This window comes from Dermochelys coriacea, chromosome 24 (assembly GCF_009764565.3).
Source record: "Dermochelys coriacea isolate rDerCor1 chromosome 24, rDerCor1.pri.v4, whole genome shotgun sequence".
Classification (NCBI taxonomy): Eukaryota; Metazoa; Chordata; order Testudines; family Dermochelyidae; genus Dermochelys; species Dermochelys coriacea.
In genome coordinates, this window is record NC_050091.1 from 4,707,079 (window position 1) to 4,728,250 (window position 21,172).

The following is a 21,172-nucleotide window of genomic DNA, read 5'->3' on the forward strand; positions in this document are numbered from 1 at the left end:
ACTGAAGTGGTAGCTGGGCTACAGTATTAGCAATCACAAGCAAAGCCCCAGCCCAGGCAAATCAGTCCCCTTGTCTAGGGTCCAGCAGACAGCGTCCACATGATAATACTGCCCCCCCCCGCCCCGTTGGCAGGACTTAGCCCTTTGCTGGTCATTTCAGCTGGGACACTGAGATCAGACTGGGCCATGGAGACTGAGCGGCCAATTCACCCCTCGAGGGGATCCTTCCAGAGCATGACGCGTGCACACACGCATGCACAGACACACACACACACACAGACATGCACACACGCACACCCACACACAGAGACATGCACACACACAGAGGATGAAACGCTGACTCCATTGAAGTCAATGGGAGTTTTACAATTGACGTCAGGATTTCACACCTCCTTTCCCTCTCTCTCTACATGCCCGCACCATGCTGCTGGTGCTTTCCCTTGGCCCCCTGCAGTCCCAGGCCCAGGTGGCTCAGGCAAGCAATGCGGGTCGTGCCCGTGTCGCTTCCAGACGCTGGTCTGACTCAGATGGAATGAGGAGGCCCCCCCGCACAGGGGGGATTCTCTGGGGGCTGTTTTGACCCACTCTAAGCCCCCTTTGCACTTCCAGCAGAGCCTGGCAGGGACGGAGAACCAGGCCCAGAACATCCAGTGCCCCCATCCAAACCACAGAACACTGCCCCCCCAGAATGCCCCCTGCCATTTCAGCGGGAGACAGCGCTGTCCTTCATGTCCTATCCTAAACTAGCCAGCAGCATCCCTGTGTCCTGCAGCAGCTGCTGCACCATGGTGCGACAGGGTCATGGAGATTGCTTCCCTGCAGCGCTGGGAGACTTCATGCACTCATGACTGGAGAGCGTTCTGCCATCCTGCCAGGCCACTGCTGGGGAGCAGGGCCACTCCCGCGCTGAGGACCCCTCTCCAGGAGAACAAAGGGGTTGCCGAGGGCATGATTTGCACAGAGGCAGCTGGTCCAAAGGGCCTGCAAGTCTGCACTCCTCGTCAGGGGACTCTAAGCTCAGACTTCAAAGCCTGCTGGTCAGCCACACGGAAAGTCATGGGTGTTCCCCCAGCGCTCTGGGTAACAGGGGGTCCGACTCTACGTACCCAAGGGCTGTCCTAGCTCGGAGTTTGCCTCTTTGTTGCCCTCTAGTGGCCAGCGTGAAGCAGCGGTTGATAAGTCATCCGCCACTCTCAGCTAATGGAGCCCTGAAGGCGTCTCATTGTCGCCCTCTAGTGTCTGGTCCATGGAAGAGGTTGCTAGGTTGGCTGCAGCTCCCTGCTTTGAGCTCTGAAAGTCCTCGGTTCAAGCCCTGTTAGCAGCCCAAGAGGAGCTGGTTACGCTAAGGGATGGGGGATGAGAGACTGTATCTCACCCATGGGGGCTCCTTAGTGTTGGTCTGCTGCGGGGAGGGCGGGGGCTGAACTGCCTACTTGACAGGGTAGGGGCTGGGGGAGGGAGGGAGGACAGAGTTTGTACCATAGTTCACTGCATACAGACCCACCTCCCAGGGAGCAGCCATGTCAATCAGCCCCTCCCTAGAGCTGCAGGGACCTTGGCTAATGACACCAGCCTCAGGGGCCCACGATGAGCCATCAACCTGAAAGTCTGGTCAGATTAGCTGCAAGGCTCCCGGAGTCAAGAGCTGGGGCCCTGCTTCCCAGCCAGCCCAGGGGAGCTGGGTTAGAGCTTGTCGATGGAACCGTTCCGAGCCCAGTGGCTTGATTCAGCCCGGCTTTGTGCTGAAATTTTGGGGCTAATTGGAACAAACCCAAAACTTTGGTGAGAGCCACATGGTGTGTGTGTGTGCACAAGCATTAATGCATGTGTGTAAACATGTGCATACAGATGTGTGCATGCACACAAGTATGATTGAGCAGGCATGTGTGCATGTGGGAGTGTGCACCTGTGAGAGTGCAAGGGAGTACAAGTGCACCCGCACAAGTGTGCAAAGCAAGCGTGTATGCAATCACACAAGTGTGTGAGAGAGTGAACATGAGTGTGAGTGTGCAAGTGAACATACAAATCCTGCATCTTGGCAGAGGGTTAGACTACATGACTTTTGCGGTCCCTTCTAACCCTGTGATTCTCTGAACAAATGTGTATGTGCCTGCACATGAGTGTGCAAGAGAGAGGGAGTATGCATGTGTCTGAGCACACACGTGTGCGTTTGCTTCTCCATCTCAGCTAGAACAAAGATCCTCCTAGTTCAGGAGCCGTGGGCAGTGAAGGGTCTATGACACACAGACCAGCAGTTCTGATTCCATCCAGCAGGGGCAGTGGTGCACAGATCATTTTATTAACATAGTCATACAAAAACTCCCTCACCCCATCTCTCCCCCCCATGTGACTGCGTGTTCAAGACAAAGAGTTAAAGGAATATGACAGGCACTGGATGTGATTTACTAGTTCTCCCTCAAAGAGGCTGCCAGCTAGGGGAGAGAGCCAGCCTCCCTGCTCCATCCACCCCATTCATCTGCCTCCTGACCCTCTCCCATCACACCCAAGAGAGAAAGAGGAAAAAGGAGACATGGCTCCTTTAAAAAAAAATCATGCAAACCCCACCCCACATACCTGTGCCAGGTGAGTACCTTGCCAGCCTGGCCAGTGAGGGACAGCCCCACTGGCCAGTCAGAGCAGGAGAGGCGGAGAGCAGCAGACCAATGGGTGTGCAGGGAAGGCTTGGTGAGGCCTGCCCTAGTGGGGGTCGCTGGCCCAGTCCAGGAAATCCCAGAGAGCTGAGATCAGCCTTGCCAGAGTCTGGGGGCAGGGGGACCAGAGCACAGGTGTGCGCGGGGAGGAAGCCTCACCTAGGGAGCGGGCGGCAGGATGCGTGGCAAGGATGATGAGTATGATTATCTCTTTAAAGGTAACTTTTCCTCCTGGGGCTTCCTTTGCAACCTGGCTTCACTGCTTCTATCCCTGGGAGGTACCTGCCCAGCCTGGGCTGGGAGATGAGTTATTATCAGTCTCAGCTGCTCTCGGAGATGGCCCGAAACCAGAACCCTCTGGCTTAGCTACCCTTGGGGTTTGGATCCTGCTAGTCTAACTCTGTCTTCCTCATCCCCCTTCTATGGCCCATGTTTAGATTGCAAGCTCTACGGGGCAGTGTCATTTTGTTCTGTATTTGTACAGCACCTAGTGCCATGGGATCTTGGGCCAAGACAGGGGCTTCCCAGGGCTACTGCAATGCAAATAATTATCATCCGTGATCCCATTTGAAAAAAAAACACCTGCATGGGTTGCTCTGAACCCAGAATTGGGTGTGGGGGGCATCCCCTTGACTTTATGGCACCTGCTTGGATATTGAGGGTGGGGGGATGGGAAGAGGGCTGCTCACTGAGGCAAGAGTCCTTTACGACCAGGCGCATTGCAGGGGGTCGGTGGTGGGAAGTGATGGACATTGGTGGTGGTGGTGGTGGTTGTCTGTGTTGGGGTAGCGCTAGTGGCCTAAACAGGGCGTGCTAGGTGCATGTACAAACATATAATGGAAAGACGCCCTGGCCCAGAGAGCGTCCTAGCAGGGTGGGTTGGTGGCTTACTTTATGGATGCTGCTGGACACTGACAGCCCCTGTGGTTCTCTCTGGCTCCAGCTGGACTGGCTACTCTGCCCTGGTTACTGGCCTGGGTGTGGATAGTGTGTGTGAAAGAGTTGAGGGAAAATCAATGGGGGATGCCCCAGCTGAGCTGTGATGAGGGGGAAACCCCTTGCTAGCCCAGTCTGCTCAGTGCAGCCTCACAGTTCGACCCACATAAACCTCCCCCTGCACCATGCAGCCCTAGTGTCTGAACTGTGTCCATCCCCTTGGTATCTACCTGCCCCGGCACCGTGGGCCCCTCCCAGAACCTGGCAGGTTTCACTAGCCTGTTCTGAGCTGACCTGGTGCACAAAGCACAGAGGTGATGCTGGTTTCTTTAAGTGAGTAATATTGAAACAAGTGATGTCACTATCTCTGCTGCAATTGGGAAGGGGAGGGGCTTGTGGCGGGAGCACAGGGCTGTGAGTCAGGACTCCTGGGTTCTGCTACACCCATCTCTAGTGACTTGGGCAAGTCCCAGCAATGTTCTGTGCCTCAGCTTCCCCTTGTATGTAATGGGAATAATACTGACTTCCCACGTGGGGATGCAAAAGCTAATGCACTAATGTTTGCAAAGTGCTTTGAGATCCATGGATATCAGGCACTAGCAGCTGTTGTTAGTTGTGTGTGTGTCTGACCGCCAGCTCACTTGCTTTTCTTCTATCTTTAAGTTCCAGCAAAAGCTATGAGGACTTAAAAGACTTTTTCAACACATTATCATAATATCGCATGTGTGCCACTGTCCTCTGCTGGATGGAACCAGCACTGCTCCACTCTGTGTCATAGGCCATTTACTGCTGCCAGCTGATGGGGATCCTCCTGTCATTCAGGTGGCAGGCTCTTGTGCTAGAGGGGTTCTGGGTTCTGTCCTCATTGTTGCCATGAAGTTCCACCTGCCTGTCATGGGACCGTTTAGCAATCATCTAGCGGCAGCCAGCCGCAGATGAATGAGGACAGAGAAAGGGTTGGGAGGCAAGGAGAGGCTGGACTGGCAAGATATCATCTACTGGATGAATCGAGTCCAGGATGCATTAAGTCGTCATGCTCCGCTCCTGATGAGTCACTTCTCTGAAAGGCCATAAATGGCTCAAGCCGCTTGTGCCTTTCAGGTGGTTTCCTATAAAACCAGCAGCTCCTTGCACAGCTCCCAGCCCGCCTCCCGGACACACCTGTCTCTTGTGAAGCTCTTACGGGCAATGGGGAAATTGACCTAAAGGTGGGAAATGAGACCAGGATGCCCTGGGCCTGAATCTCCATTGCTGCACACCTTCACATGGAGTCACTTTACACTGAGGCAAAATGCTACCATTCCGGCATGGTAGCATTTCGCACTGGTGTAAATGATAAGATAGCAGGTGACAGAATCCGTGCTTTGATAAAGAGAGCCTCCTTCCCAGCTCATTTTCACTTAATTGAATCATTTCATGACTTCCATGCACCCTGGCATTTAAAACCCTGGGATATTTGCAGTACCCGAAACATACGAATCCAATGGAACTCAAACTTCACCCCAATCGCTAGTAAAAGAGTTGGGGATGCCCTTCTTCTGTAGATGCCAGTCCATTGAAGGTAAAGGGGATTTGAGGGGGTTCCTGGTCAATTGGAGGCAGCAGCATGTAATAGCTTCACGGGCAAGAAATTGACTTGAGCTAAATTGCTATAAACCAGGGTTTTCACTGGTCGACTTTAAAACAACCCCACTGTTAGTTAAGCCTGGGTGTGGACAAGCTCTATGGCCTGATTCTCCTTTACACCCCTCTGGCAACAGGTGCTAAGATACATAACTGGCTCCATCCCAGTAATACTGAGCATCTCACCATCTTCAAGGTATTTATCCTCACAACATCTCTGTGAGGCAGGGCAGAGCTGTTATCCCCATTGTGCCACAGGGCGAACAGAAGCACAGAGAGGTTAAATGACTTTCCCAAAGTCACCCACAGAGTCAGAGCAGGGAATTGAACCCAGGTCTCTCAAGTCCTGGCTCGCACCTTAACCATTGGGACATCCTTCCTCTCTAGGGACCTTAATGTACAACTGTCATCACCGCTCTCTTGAAGGCTCCTTTTTGCTGCCAGAGGATTGTAAATGGGGCCTGAATATAAACGAGAATAAGGCACTAAATCTCCATTGTGAGTCTATTTCAGGTACCACACACTGGGTAATAACATGAGAGGCCTCCAGGTTTCTAAAACTGTTTCTTAAGAGAGCTGTTCACACAAAAGCTGCAGCTAGCATGCTAGCCATGTGCACACCGACTGACTTCCAGGTGCCTCCTCCAAACTCTTTCCTCCTGCAACTTCTGCTCCTCCCTCCAAGTTCTGTGCAGGTTGCTCCACGGGCAGGATACATCAGGCCGGAGTCCGATCTCGGTTACCCCCATAGTGATCGAGTATAACTCCATTGCAATCAGTGGAGTTGCAATGCTTTAAAATCATTGTCTGTGAGATCAGAATTGGGCCCATTCTCCTCAATTTATGGCAGTTTTTCACTGATGAAATTAATAGGCAGCAGGTTTAATGCAAACAAGAGGAAGTTCTTTTTCACACAACGCACAATTAACCTGTGGAACTCATTGCCATGGGACATTGTGATGCCCAAAAGCATAACTGGGTTCAAAAAAGAACCAGATAAGTTAATAAGATATTAGCCAAGAGGATCAGGGACGCAATCCCATAATCCAGCCACTCTAAACCTCTGAGGGCCAGAAACTGGGAGGGGAGCACGAGGTGGATCTCTCCAAAATTGCCCTGTTCGGTACACTCCCCCTGAAGCTCTGGTATTGGCCACTGTTTGATCCAGGGTACTGGACTAGATGGGCTATTGGTCTAATCCAGTCTGGCCATTCTTGTATTGCTCTGGCCATGCAAAGGGGCTGTGAATTCAGTCTTTCTTCAAACCCTTCTGTCTCCACTTCTTCCTTGGTGCTCCTGTAAGCTCAAGGCTGTATCCATTGTTATCTCCAATAGAGTCTCAAGGATATCCACGGTCCCTGCTACTGAGGCTTTGAAGGACACGTGATATTCAGTGCAAAAGGCACTGCAGAGTGAAGGGTAAGGCAGGGTGAATTCTTCGCAGGTTTGCAAGGTGGCTGCAGAATGGAAGTTATTAAAATCTGATTGCACAGAGATTAAGGCCAGAAGGGACTATTCCGGTCTCCTGCAAAGCACCAGCCAGAGTATTTTTACCCCTTTCTATAAATAATCAAGTGGGACTTGAACCTATAACCACTTATTTTCAAGGCTAGGAAGCCTTCCCTAGACCACATACCTTTTTCATGTGTAGCCTGCTTTGCAGTGCTTTCACGTCTTCATGTGCTCTGTGTGTTGGATGGAATCAGAACTACAATGCTGTATGTCATAGACCCTATACTGCTAACACCTAGTGGTGATTCTCCTTTAAGTCAGAAGGTAGGGCCTCTATTTAGGTGCCAGGGGATCTGAGTCTATTCCCACAGTTGCTGTGACGTTCTAAATGGCCATGTAAACAGCTTGGGGCTTACCATAGTTCCTAAGTGACCTTACAAGCTATTTTTGATTACCTTCTGGACTCCCAAGCTTGTCATATTAATAACTGCATTTGCAACATACTAACTCACGGTACTGACAAGGGCCTTTCTGATTTCAGACGACTTTGCAAATATAAATTAAACCCATGCTGTAATTGGGGGTCAGAATCATTGTCTGTGGTTTACCAATGGAGAAATAGAGGCACAGAGGCCGGGATCCTGCAACCATGGGGGTGTCAGTGCTGGGATTACAGCTCTGAGTTCCTGGCTCCCAGCCTACTGCTCACACCTCACCTCTGAGGACAATGAGCTAATGTGCCCCAGCGCTCTTCCCTTGCAGCCATATTCTGTTAAATCACTCTCATGCGCCCCTTTAAGTCTCTTCACTCTTCCCCTATATCCTGCCTTCTTGCCTGTCTCCTTTGCTACTGCAGGCAAGCAGCATGGGGACCTTGAGCAGAGAGACCACAGGCCTCCTGGATTCTCTTCCCAGCTCTGCCGCTGACAGGCTGTGTGACCTTGGGCAAGTTGCATTAGTGCCTCAGTTTCCCCACCTGGGAAACAGGCCCAACTCCCCAGGGGAATTGTCTCATGCATTTGTAAGATGCTTTCTGAATGAAAGGTGGCTAGAGAAGTGCAGAGTAAGAGTAATTGTTTTTCACAATGTATCCAAAAGTACAAAGCCAGTGACTTGAGTTCTTATATGCACTCCATACTGGCAAAGTCCTCTTAGATGGATGCAATTTATACCAGATAGCTTATTACACACACACAGCAGAACAAGTTGTACTGGTAAAAGCACAGTTTTGCAGGTATAACTGCAGCTACAGTAGGGCCTTCTGCCAGCACAGCTATGTCTGTCAAGGATCACTCCTACAGACCTCCGACCAACAGAGCTATGCTGGTAAAAAGCCTGGTGCAGCCCAGACCCGACCATAAGTGAGAATTCAGACCTGGGGCTTTCTCCTTTTCCCCCACGCAATCTTCTGAGGTTTTACCACGGTGACGCATTTTCCTGTCACCAGGTAGGAAGTTAGGCGGTGACCAATTATGGCAGCGTCAATTCCCAATACTCCCCTGTGGGCTAGAAACAAACAAGAAGAGTTAGATCCGAGCACTTCTTATACGGCAAACAAAACCAGAGCAGGGAGCTCTGAGCCGTTTGGTGCTTAGGGGATGTGTGACACCTGGACAATCATCTGAAAGACACAGGCAAGACGCTGTTCCACCTCTCCTTGGGCCAGAGCGGACCCAAGAAAACAGCTAGCGAAATGGGTATTGTTTTGGGGAAGTGATGGTTATAGAGGCAGCTAAAAGAGGCTTACGAGGACAGGAAGGATGGCCTTGTGGTTAAGACCCTATCCGAACACTGAGAAGACTCAGGGTCAATTCCCTATGGGTCGTGGACTCCATGTGTGTCAAGTTGCATGGGCTGGGTCTGCACTAGACAGTTGCACTGGAGAGTAGTTTTGTTGGCCATAGGCACAGCTATTTTGGGGGTTCACACTGGGCTGCTTGTGCCAGCCCATTGCCGCCTCATAGCATCAGGCTCTGCTTGGCCAAAACAGGTTGCACTGTGGGTAGGCATCCCAGTATCCTTCAGGTGTGCTGCCTTGTGGGAAGTTGTCGCTGTATAGGAGGGCAGCTGCTATATGCATGGTAGGAGACTCGCCCTCTTCTCAGATGTCCAGAGATCTCACAATCAACCTCTCTGATCTGTACAGTGGGGGGAGGAAACGACTTCCCTCCTTCCCAGAGGATGCTCAGGTGCCAGGTGCTCCCCTGCAATGGCGTCTGCAGCCGTATACACATCACGTCAACCTCGAAAGCGGCTACAAGCATGGGGAGGCTGGCTGGGAGAAGGGGGCGGGGAGCCCTGGGCCACGTGAAATATTTCTGGGGGCTTCCCTGCTCAGTTGCTCTGGTGACGGGAACCGTGGAAGCACCCTATATCGCCGTTCATCTGGGCGGAAGACACCGAATATCTAATTCATGGGACGATCAACTCGATCCCAAGTCCTGTGTGTCTGAGGGCATGTCTACGCTTACATTGGCGTGTTGAGTATGGACACTGCAGGCCCGGCTGGCAAGGGGATAAATAGCCATGTAGATGTCTTGGGTGAGTACCCTAGAGTGCCGTACACACTCAAACCCTGAGGTTATAGGTCCTATCCAGCTCTGTACACACCCAGGCAGTGCCTCCTACATCTACACGGCCATTGTTAGCAGCGCAGTGTCGTGCCAGAGCCTTTCCCTGCGGTGTGTAGCTACATGCCTGTGCTCTGCACGCTGCCCTATGTGTAGGCATAGCCTGAGAGGCTGGAGGAGAGAATTAGATTCCTGGCTGGGTGATGCTGGGCAAATCATGTCCCCTGTCTGTGCCTCAGTTTCCCCCACACACACTTTGCCTTGTCTATTCAAACTGTAAGCTCTCAGAGGCAGGGACTCTCTTACTGGGGGGTATGTATAGTGGGGTCTGCTGTCCCAGGTCGGTCACATCATCTCTCCTTTCCTCAACTTGACCTACCTGTAGCATGGGGGGAAAGCCATCTGTTCAGGCCTTTCAAGTAGGCAGAGAGGAAAGGCGTGAGCATTACTTCCTTTGGAAGAATCACCTGTTACCCTAGCAGTACCAGCAACTGGAGGAAGCCCTGTGGTTAAGCAAGGGGAAGTGGTACGTTCCTGTTGATGAAAGCTGATTGGCAAATCCCAGAGAGGCCTGCTAGAGCTCACTGACTCCAGTTTATTCCTGTAGCGTCTACATTTCTGGAGTGACTGTGTGCACTCTTCTGAAGTGTGCATGCCGGCTTTGTCGCTTCCTGGATACAGCTTGTTGGAAAACTTTCCTTGAAACAGTTTTCCCTTGGAAAATGCAGTTTCAACAAAACCAGAAGGTTTTAGCAAAATCCAATCAACCTGGACACTTGTGTTTAAAAAGGCATGTTGAAAATGTCTAAATGCCACGCTAGCAGCGTGGCAAGTTTTGATTTGTCGTTTCAAAAGCACTGTTCATTTTGAAATGTACGTTTTTAGTATGAAGGGTCACAAGCAGAATGAAATTGACCCCAGACAAAATTGTGTTTGGAATTTTGTTTTGGCCAAAAACATTTCTGATACTTTCTTTCTTCTCAATCTGGAAGGACTTCCCCCCCCCCCCCCCGCAAAGTCTTGAAATTTTTGGGGGGATGGAAAATCTATTTTCTGAGTAGCTCTGTCCCAAGCCATGGGAGGAAGGGACTTGCCCAAGGTCACCCAGCAAGCTGGTGGCAGAGCTGAGAACAGAAAGAAAAGTCTTCTGAATTCCAGTTCAGTGGTCTGCATATTAGGCTATGTAGGCAGTGGGAAATATTCAGTTGACTCCTTATTCTACTTATGGGAGCCAGCCTGACCTAGTAGATAAAGCATTGGATTGGGATTCAGAAGACCATGGGTTATATTCCCAATTCTACCACTGACCTCCTGGGTGACCACAGGCAGGTCAAACCCCTCCTGTGCCTCAGTTTCCCCATCTGTACAATGGGGATAGTGATACTGCCCTCCTTTGCATGCTGGATGAGAGCTAGGTGGTGATATCTAGAGGTCTGATTCTTACCTTAAAGTCCCTTTATGCTGCCAGTGATGTGAATGGCCCCCAGGTTGAGTGAGCAATGCCAGAGCTGTGCAAAGGGGCCTTAACATGAATAAGAATCAGGCCCCTGTGTCCGTATTTTTGCTGCCTGACGCTGTCATACCAGGTACAATTCCCACTCCTGATATGCCAAGAAACCAGCCACCTCCCTGGCCTCCATCTAACACCAGGCAACTTTTGATTCAGGATTTCCAGAGTCCAGCCCCTTCCAGTTACGTCCTACCTTTAAAAAAAAATTGCAATCATTAATGACGCTTCTGTGCCTTCCAAATGACCTTGCTAATAACAGCAACTCATTTTACACTACAGTAGATTTCATAGATTGCTGCCATTCACTTGCAGTCAAGAGATTTCCCCACCCCCCGGCCCTGCGTTACTTGGTTATCTGGGGCTTATTTAAAAAGAGATTTTAGTCAGAAAAAGTAATTTTTATGAAACTTTCTTGCTGTTCCCTGTGGCTTGGAGTCTGGTCTTCTGACTCGGCAAACAAGCAGTCACCTATCTTGGCCCTTCTGGGGATAAAAGGGAGCCCGAAATGGGTTTTCTTGGGAACATAGTAATTTAGAGTGGATTAGACCAGTGAGGAAGGATGGCCCGGTGGTTACAGCGTTGGCCTGGGACTTGGGAGACCAGCATTCAATTCCCTACTTTGCCACAGTTGTGTGACCCTGGGCACGTCACTTGTTCTCGCTCTGCCCCTCAGTTTCCCCATCTATACAATGGGCATAATAGCACTTCCCTGCCTCACAAGGGGGATGTAAGGAGAAATATGTTAGAAATTGTGAGGTGCTCCGAGAACGGGAGCCAGATAACCATTTTAGAGACTGTCCTGTGGCCAGTGCCAGAGAGAAGTGCAAGAATTTTTGCCATGACTGTAATCTGCTTCTGATGATATCCCCCACCACCATCCCTTAGCTAGAACTTGGTTCATAGTTCAGATGTCTGTCCTTTCCAAAGCTTTCAATCTTCTAACTCTGGGTCTTCCTGTCTAATCCTCTGTATAAATGTCGAATCCTTGTTTAACCCTGCTCAGAACTCTTGTAGGTGGCGTGGAGAAAAGTATTTTCCTTTGTTCGGTTTGGAATTCACCCCCTTTGGGTTTAATTGAATGTGTGCGTGCGCGTGCGTGCGCACACACACACACACACACACACGCTTTGCCTTGGAGCATTGGTTTGTGGGGGAGACAGCAGTTTTGTGTCTCTGCTCCCAAGATGGGTTTGCAGAGCCGGTGGTTGGAAAAATCATTCTCTGCTGAGTCATAAACTGAACCAACTTGATACAGAAACCACAGAGAGAAAACCCCTGGCGCCACTGTTTGTTTAACTGAGGCACTTTAATGCATAGGTTCTCCAGGAACAGGGCTAAGCTGGGACTGGTTGGAGATGCTTTTTGTAACCCACCCTCTGGACATTCAGCACCAAGGGCGCAGACCTCTCTGCTAATTGAGATAAAGGAGCAACTCCATTAGCTGGCAGCAGTAGTAGAGCAGTAGTAGGCCACTATTCTCTGTGGCAAGAGAGGCCTTTGTCCTCAAGGGGCAGCATGGCCTAGTGGCTAGAACACATCTAGGACTCTGGGGACCTGGGTTCTAGTCCAGGCTCTGACCTTGGGGAAGTCCCTGTTCTACTGTGTGCTTCAGTTTCCCCATCTGTCTTGTCTGTTTAGATTGTAAGCTCTTCAGGGCAGGGGCTGTGTATGCCATTGATAGCAGCAGTTTCTGATGCGTGTCCGGAAAGAACTGAGGCCCAGCAAACTCATTCCATGCAGGCCACTGACTGGATGGTAGCTGCTCCAGATCAGAATGTTGGAGTTACACATCAGGGTGAAGTGACCGTGTAAGTAACTGTACACGGTCAGTTGCTATAAGGTCCCTTCACGCTGCTCTGTGGTATAAATCAGAACCTGACCCAGGGAGACCAGGTGACTCACCCAAGGTCACACAGGGAGTCCGTGGCAAAGGTGGGAATGGAACCAATGTTTCCCAAATCCCAGCCCAGCGCCTTAGCCACAAGACCCTCCTTCCTCTTGCTGCTTATAGTTCTCCATCAAATTCCATCCACCCCAAACCCTGGCTCAAAATTTGCATCAGGTGCTAACTTCTTGCTTTGGGTGTCTCTTATTGGGGAAGGAGGAGGCAGAAGATTGAAACCTTTGCAATCTCCAGCTCTGGGGCAGGAATTTTCCTGAGGCCTGTTTAAAGCCTGTTGAGTGTCTGTGGTGTTGTTTAAACGGCCATAAGTTATTTGGTTCCAATATCGGAGAACAGGAGCTGCTTCTCCCCGACCCCTGCTCTGGGATCACATTTCATAGAATCAGAGGATTAGAAGGTCCCACAAGAGGTCATCTAGTCCAGTGTTTCTCAACCTTTTCAATACCAGGGACCGGCTTGCTGCCTTTCTAAGCTGTGTCAGGGAGATCTCAAGGACTGGCACGGGTCCGCGGACTGGTCCTTGAGAAACACAGATAGTCTGATCACCGGCAAGGTGCAGGATTTGTTGATTAAAAAATGGAATGGTCTAATGTGGCTATTACAACCCAATTAGAATTGGTCCCTTTCAACCCAACTGCTGGAACTGTCACTTCTCCCCTTGATCCCGGCCACACGCTCCCTGAGACAGCAGCAGACGGGGACGCGTTAGGGTAAGATCGAGGGTCGACTGTGGACTGCTCCTTGACAAGGTGCACTGGGGGTCCATGGCTTTATGCCACCGGGCTGCTCTGGGGGCCAAAACCCAGCATGAGTCAGAGCAGGCCCTGCTGACTTTAGTGGCGCTGGGCCATGGAACGGAGAGCGCTTGGTGCTAATCCGGCAGGATAGCCACACGGCCGGAGCCCCTAGTGTAGACAGGCAAAGCTGCTGCCCACTACTGTTTGCGCTGGTGCAAAACCTACAGGAAGGATTTGCATTGGTGTAGCTGCTCAGGGCCAATGCCAGGGTAGACTAGGCCCTGAGAGTGTGCTCCAAATTGCTGCTCCATGCCTCGGTTTTCCCAGCTGCAGAATGGGGACAATACTCCCTCTGCATCAGCGGATGCCAGGTGAGAGTTGAAGATTGCAAGCACCCTTGTGCCATAGGCCGATTGTTAACCTTGCGCTTTGTGCCTCTCAGTGGTGCTGATCGGGGACTCCGGTGTAGGGAAGAGCAACCTCCTCTCACGCTTCACCCGCAATGAGTTCAACCTGGAGAGCAAGAGCACCATCGGGGTGGAGTTCGCTACCCGGAGCATCCAGGTGGACAACAAGACCGTGAAGGCTCAGATCTGGGACACGGCGGGTCAGGAGCGTTACCGCGCCATCACTTCAGCGTGAGTAGTAGCATTTCGCCCTAGAGCCTGAGTTGCACAGGCAGTGCAGCCCTTCAGAGTGCAGCCACTTCTGGGGTGGAACACGACAGCTGTCTAACACACACAGTAATATAGAAATGGACAGGCTGAGTCGGAGCGAAGGTTCGGATAGTCCAGGATGCTGTCTCAGACAACAGCCAGCACCTGCTGCTGCTTGGGCCACAGCTCCCAGCCCCCCTTAACTCTCTGTGCTGAAAAGACACTCCCTCCCTTTCAATACAGCTGCTTCAGGAGCTCCTGTCTCCTCTGCAGTTCCCTCCACAACTGAGCCACTCGCTGGCGTTTTCTAATCCTCCCTTCCCTGGCAGCTGTGTGTGATAACTGAACTGGGCTGGCTGGCCCTTAAAGGGGCAAAGCAACCTGGTACAAGGCCTCAGTGATATCTTGTGGCAGTGAGTTACACAGGCTAATTGTGCACTGAGGCACAGCTTGATATGTCACCTTGGGCACAGCGGGTAATAGAACCCAGGAGTCCCCAGTCCCCCCCAATCTCTACCCACTAGACACTACTACCCTCCCCAGAGCTGGGACTAGAATCCAGGAATCTTGACTCCCAGGCTCCCCCTATGACGCTGGAACGAGCCCCTGTCTGAGCTGGATCCAGCTTGACCTACTCCACTCCAGCCCCTCCCTGTGCTTCCTGCCTTGCCCGTGACAACACCACTGCTCTTTCTCCCACCCAGGTATTACCGGGGTGCGGTGGGTGCCCTCCTGGTCTACGACATCGCCAAGTACTTGACCTACGAGAACGCTGAGCGCTGGCTGAAGGAGCTGCAGGACCACGCCGACACAAACATCGTAATCATGCTGGTGGGCAACAAGAGCGACCTGCGGCACCTACGGGCCGTGCCCACTGACGAGGCCAAGAGCTTTGCAGGTACGGGCCCGGCTCCCCCACTTCGGGAGCTGCCCCAGGGCTGCAGGGAGAACAGAGCTGGAATTCTCTCCTGTTTCTCTTTGCTTTGCCCACCTGATCTAATGCAGAGCAGGGAGATGGGGCTGGCATCCCGGGAGGGGACAGGGCTGGGGTTCAGTGGGGCAGGGCTAAATGATGGGGGTGATACTCGGGAGTAACAGCTGGCTGGTGTGCATGGGAATCCTGGAAAGGTTTGTGTTGCCTCTTCAATATTGCCGAAAATGGGGGGGGGTCGCATGAGCGAGCCAGCACATTGCCCTTTTCTGGGTGGCCTTGGCGCTGCATAACCGTGTGTCATACTCCCTCGCCAGTGATGGAGATTCTCCCTCAGCTCAGCTGGGGCCTGGGTGTGGGGGTTCCCAGTTCCATCCCCACTGCTGCTCTGCAGCACTGAGAGGGCCCCGGGTCGTGGTGGGAAGCACAGCCTGTCTGGGTTGTGGCTTTTCATGCTGTATTTCACTCTAGAGACTTTCCCAAACCCCAGCCTCTGGGCCTGCCCAGCCAGCCCTGCTCCTCAGCGTGAGTGGGGGTCGGGGAGCAGTTGTCTGGAGGGGGCTGACAGCCCAGATGAGGGGGCAGGGCTGCTCTAATGCAGATGGAGGTGAATTAGCAGAGGACATCAGGAGAAGGGCATGGGGGGAGGGATGGGGATTGCTCGCCCCCCCCATCCATGTAAATCAGCAGCAGGCACCTCCTCATTCACACGAGGATGTGCCCAGGATCGTGGACATGGATGGATGGAGCGTCCAGAGGGCACTGCCTTCCAGTGGTTGGGCACTCAGAGGGGGGCTCTGGACAGCCACAGTTGTGGGGGCAGGCTCCAGAGCAGAGGCAGAGCTAGATTCACCTCTTGGCCTGAACTGGAGGCCAGGGGAGGGGAGGGGAGGGAATACCCCAGCTGGGGAGCCAGCAGGATGGTCCCATCTCCAGCCCGACCTGGCCAATGAGCAATGGGGTCTGCTGGGCTGTGGGTTGCACCAGTTCCTCTGAGAGAGGCCAGTTAAAGGAGTCAGCTGGAATTTCCCCCAGGGGTGGGTGGATGGGGTCTGTTGAGAGGGGGATCGAGCAGACGGGCACATTGCAGGGTACCCCCCTGGTGACTGGGCGTCACAGGTTCCCCTCCCTTCTGCCCCGTGGAGGAGATGAATGGTTATACCCTCTGTTGGGACGCTTTGGCTCGTGCTGCTGTTGGCTTGGGAGGTCCCTTGGCAGGGTGGCTTGTCACACTAGCAGCTGGTTATTGCAGTGTGGGGTTTGGGGAGGGAGCTGGGGCAAGGGCCATGGGGGTGGGCCTGAAGGGATCTGGACCTGGGCTGGATTAAAGGGGGCTCTGTCGGGCCAGGTAAAGGGACCTGCCAGTGGCCTGGGAGTTCTGCTGGGTGTGTCCGTCCGTCTGAACCCTCCGCTTCCTGTCCCCGCAGAGAAGAATGGCCTGTCCTTCATCGAGACGTCTGCCCTGGACTCCACCAACGTGGAGACGGCCTTCCACAGCATTCTGGCAGGTACGGGGCCCACAGCTGCCTGGCTCCCGTGGGGTGGGGACCGTGGCCCATGTTGTGGGGGGGCAAGGGTGGGAAGGGATGAACACGAACCCCCCCTCACCGCCTGGGGTTGCTCTTTCTCCCGCCTGCAGAAATCTACCGCATCGTGTCGCAGAGGCAGATGACCGGGCAGCAGGAGCCGGAGTTTGGGTCCAGCACGGCCATTGACCCTGTCAAAGTCCTGCCCACTCACCAGGAGAGGAAACAGGCTCCCTGCTGCCAGAACATATGATCCTGACGGGAGGCACCAGAGGCAGGCAGACCCCTGCTGTCGTCCCTCACTGGGACCGCCCCCCTGTGAGGGGGGCGGGGTGTCGGAGCATGTGTTATAGAAGATCCTGTCCTTTCCCTGTCTCTTGTTCCCTCCCGCAACCCATGGACTGTTGTACTTAATGTAACTCCTATATAACATAACTGGGCCACCACCGTTTCCTTGGGGAGACAGGTGTTATCTATTTGAGATAATCATTTCCTGTGGTATCATGCCCCTCCCTTCCCACACGCTATTGGATGTATGTTTATATAGGGCCTACTCTAATGGGAGTAGATACATTGTGGGGATCTCCCCTTTAGCCCTGCCTCTCCTTAAAAAAAAAAAAAAAAAAAAAAAAAAAAAAAGAGAGAGAGAGAGAGAGAAAAGAAAAGACCTTTTTAAGATCCCTAATGGCCTAGTGGGTGTGTGTGCATTCACACAAGACTCAAAGGGCCCTGAGGGCCCAACCCTGCAGGTGTGGCTGCTAGGCAGGCTCGCTAGACTGGTCTGATTGGGACACTGGGGAGAGTCTATTGTGGATCACCAAGCTCTTCTGTCTGTGGTGAGGTGGGCTGGAAGCAGAGTGTGGTTACACCCGTCTTAATCCAGAGTGACTCTGCTGAAAGCCCTGGGGCTAAGCCCCACTGATCTCATGAGAAACACTAAGAGCCCAGCCCAGGTTGGCTGACAGTTTTCTGGTCCTTCCTGAATCAGGCTAGGTTTGAGTTCCGGCGGCGTTAACTCCGGATTTACTCCAGTATCAATGGGATCGGAATCCACGGCCTTTTATCACTTCCCAAGAGAAAGTGCAAGCTGAGCACTGACGTGGCGAGTGACTCATAGTTTGCGGTGCCTCCGTTTTGGGCACCCATGTCTGACAGTTTTGGTCCCCGGCTAGAGCAGGATTTCCAGAGGGGCTGAGCATCAACTCCCATTGGCTTCACCCAGCTCTGTCTCTGTCACATCCCGAGAGCCAAGGGCACCCCCGAGAGGCGGGGCTGTTTTCTGCCAGGAGTGGAGAACCGGCTCTATTCTTTGCTGTCCGAGCAGAGCCTTGGACTCGAGATAAAGGAAGAACTTGATGCTTTTTCCGCCCCCACCCCTGCTTTAAACTGTGTAGCTGCTGGCTTGGAATCTTAAACTGGTGTCACTTCATTGCCGCAACCAAAGCTTTGCTCTCTTCAGCACTGATCCTACTAAAATTGCCCGTGAGGTCTCGCCCACCTGGAGATTAGCCCCACTCAGCCTTTGGTGTAGCCACAGCTATGCTCAGTTCTATGTGTAGAAAAGGGCAAGCTGGGGCTGCTGGTTAGTTTAAGCAGTCCTAACCCCTGCATGCCCTTGTCTGGATCCAGTCTTGGAAACTGAGTCCTGGTTGAGCCAAGAATGGGGAACATCAGGGCAAACTTCCCCAGTGCTCTGTCCCAGAGGGACCTGGGCTGAGAAGGGAGTTTGGGCTGTTGAGTCTGCATGGTCATTTGCCTGTCTGCTGGGGCCACAACCAGTGATGAGCAGGAAGGGGGGTAACTGGTGGTGGCTTATTCCCCCTCCTTTGTCTGCTGTGGTTGGATTGTGTGCTGCTCTGAACCTGCCCCTCCCCCCCATCCCCCAAACTGTGTAAATATCATGGAGCCTTTTAACATCTGCTCTCGACTGTGTCTTGGTTTTTGTTGAATGTGCGTGTGTTTTTAAAAAAAAAAAAAAAAAAAAAGTTTAAATAAAATATCTAACATCTTTTCCTATGGCCGCCCTCTCTCTGTCATGGGGTGTGGGACTTCAGCACACACCACCAGGCTCATCAGCGGGGTCAGAACCCTGGGACCTTCCACATTAAAAGCATGAGCCTTGCCTACTCAAGTGGATAACTCTAAATGGCAGAGGTAGTAGGCTGTTGTCCTCCAGGGGTCAGTGGCATGGACTCCCCAGCATAAATGATCTGGGGGAGGAGGAGTTGAGGTTCCTATTAAAAATGGCACGCAGTGGTGGCGGTGAAGGATGCCAGATCGCAAACTCTGTGGGGATTGGCATATGGGAAACACCTTGCAAGCAACCCTCGTTGCAAAGCATGCTGTCCTGGAGGGTCCCCAGCTAGGAGTGAGAGGGGGAGTTCATAGGATTGATCCCAAGAGTTTACAAATCAGGTGGCTGGCCTCAAAAATATTGTGAGATCCATTTACAAAATAAGATTATTGGGATGCTCTGTCTTTTGCTTACTGGTCTCTGAGCCTTTAGCTCATACTCCAATCGTGTCTCCAAGCTTTACTCCTCAGCCAGGAGGGCTGGAAATGTATGTTTTTATTGTTTATTCTGCTGTAAATCACAGGACGCCAGCAGCTGGGGCTTTATGAAAAGCATTGAGTTGGTGGCCCCAAGTGCAGTCTTCACAATCAAGCCTCCGTCTCTCTCTGCTGAGGCTGCCCGTGAGGTGGTGTGGTGTGACATTGAGTGGCCTGGAGGCTCATTTCCCCACCTGCCATTCAGATTCAAGGGTGTGTGCCATGCACTTCCCAAATGGCTGTGAACTTCGCTTCACCCCGGAACTGGCTGCATTTCAGCTCCAGGGGCAGTGTGCTGCCGGTGCACAAAGGGGTCCGAACATCTGTCCTTTGTCACCCCCATCAACTGCTAAGGGAGGGTGAATGGGAAGAGAACATCAAATTGCTATATGCCCTTGCTGCCACGAGGTGGTGCTATTTGCTGGTTTTAGTGGTGACAGTGGGTGCCTTTCCATTCAACAGGTGGATTTAAAGGCCAATCAATTATTGCTACTCCTTTATCCCCTGTCTAAGAAGGGCCCAGGGGAATGGGGGGGGGGCAGGGGTGAATGAGACTTTAACTTCTGCGGCTTGGGGTTCAACTGTGGATCTAAGCTGCTAGGGCAAATTGCACCATTTATCTCATCTATGCCACAGCTGCTTGGTACGTTTCCCTGTATTGGGGGGGGGACCCTCATGGTGTGATAGGCAGCTGCTATTCAAGAGAAGCCCCTGAATGGACTGGTAGAGGGGGCTGCAGTACAGGATTGTGGTGGAGTGGCAGTGCCACATGTGAAGGGTGTGGGTGCCAGGGGGGAGATTGCCCCCTGCCAACGCTCAACAGAGGTGAAAGTCAGCTGGAGGAAATGCTGGGCTACTACTAGTCCCTTTCCATCTGTGTCGGTGGTGGGTGCGGGGCCACGCTGTGGCTCAGCATAGGGTGAGGAGCCAGTGGGGTGGAGGGGAATGAGTGCGTCAGTGACCTTCCACCAGAGCCTCTTGAGCCAGATTCCCACATCGCTGCTTGTGAGTTTTGCTGAGTGCTGGGTTTTTTATTTTTTTATAAACTGCTAGTGCATTCCACCCTAGAGGTGGCTGCATTTCAGCATCCTGTGAAACAATCCCAGTGCAACATTACTGTGTGCTCTTAAACAGCTGCCATGCTCCACCCTAGAAGCAGCAGCATTTCAGTGCCAGATGGAGCAACTGTAACCCACAGGGGAATGTGTTACAGATCCCCTTCCGCCCTGTGCTGAGCCACAGCAGATATCTGTAATTACAATTCCCCCTTTCGAGCTGTGGCTCTTCAGCTCATGCTTTTAGCCCTGGAGGTCATCAGTTTGATCCCCGGTGCAGCAGCCAATCCCTGGCCGTGTGGTGTTTGTGGTGCACTTTGAGGCCCTGCCAGCTTTAGATGACTGTCTCCAGGTGGGATGATATTATTAGCTAGCATGACTCTGCACTGAGCCCACACGCAAAAAAAACCTTCCGAGTGGAGCACGGAAGAGGCAATTGCACCTCAGCCACGCACTAAGTGGCTGCAATTACTCGGCCTGCATCGATCACGCTGATGAAGCAGCCAAGTGTTGTCCCCCCCCCCCCCGCACACACACACACCTTCCTTGCCACCATCTGCCTACACTGTGACTCAGCGCCAGGTGGTGATGTCATCCTAGTCCCCAACTGCTTCACCCACTGGCGCTGCAAGGGTGGAGAATGGGAGGGTGATGTTATTCTAACACACTGTGACTGGTGACTCATTCTTACTGCATGGAGCTGGAGCAGGTGCAAGACGTGTCCCTCCCCATGGAAAGGTGACTGGGTCACATGGTCAGTGGGAATCTGGCTGCAGCGCTGAATTGGTCTTATTGGGATCCGGGAAGTGGGCGAGCAAAGCCCATCCACTGCTAAAGGATCCCCCCCAGCCTAAAAGGGGGATCCACAGGACCTAGATACCCAAAAAATTCCAGGGGACAACTAATGAAATAACAGGGACAGGAGTGCGGTCAAAGGGTCAAACAAAGGGAACCGGACGGGGACACCGAGCAGAGAACCCCGGACAGCGCCCACTGCTCCTCAACGCTGAATTGGTTAGGGGCAGAGCAACTGTTCAGTTTCCCATGGTAAAAGGAGTTTAGGAAAGTGTGT

General features: G+C 52.5%; 1 protein-coding gene across 1 annotated transcript; it reads left to right on the top strand.

The window, feature by feature from the left end:
- The first annotated feature begins 2,614 nt into the window (after positions 1 to 2,614).
- Positions 2,615 to 17,114, top strand: LOC119848104 (ras-related protein Rab-11A-like). The gene is made up of 5 exons (XM_038383478.2): positions 2,615 to 2,869; positions 13,825 to 14,020; positions 14,743 to 14,936; positions 16,397 to 16,477; positions 16,609 to 17,114. The coding sequence occupies exons 1-5, from the start codon at positions 2,830 to 2,832 to the stop codon at positions 16,746 to 16,748; spliced, it is 651 nt and encodes a 216-aa protein (XP_038239406.1). The 5' UTR covers positions 2,615 to 2,829; the 3' UTR covers positions 16,749 to 17,114.
- Positions 17,115 to 21,172: the final 4,058 nt, after the last annotated feature.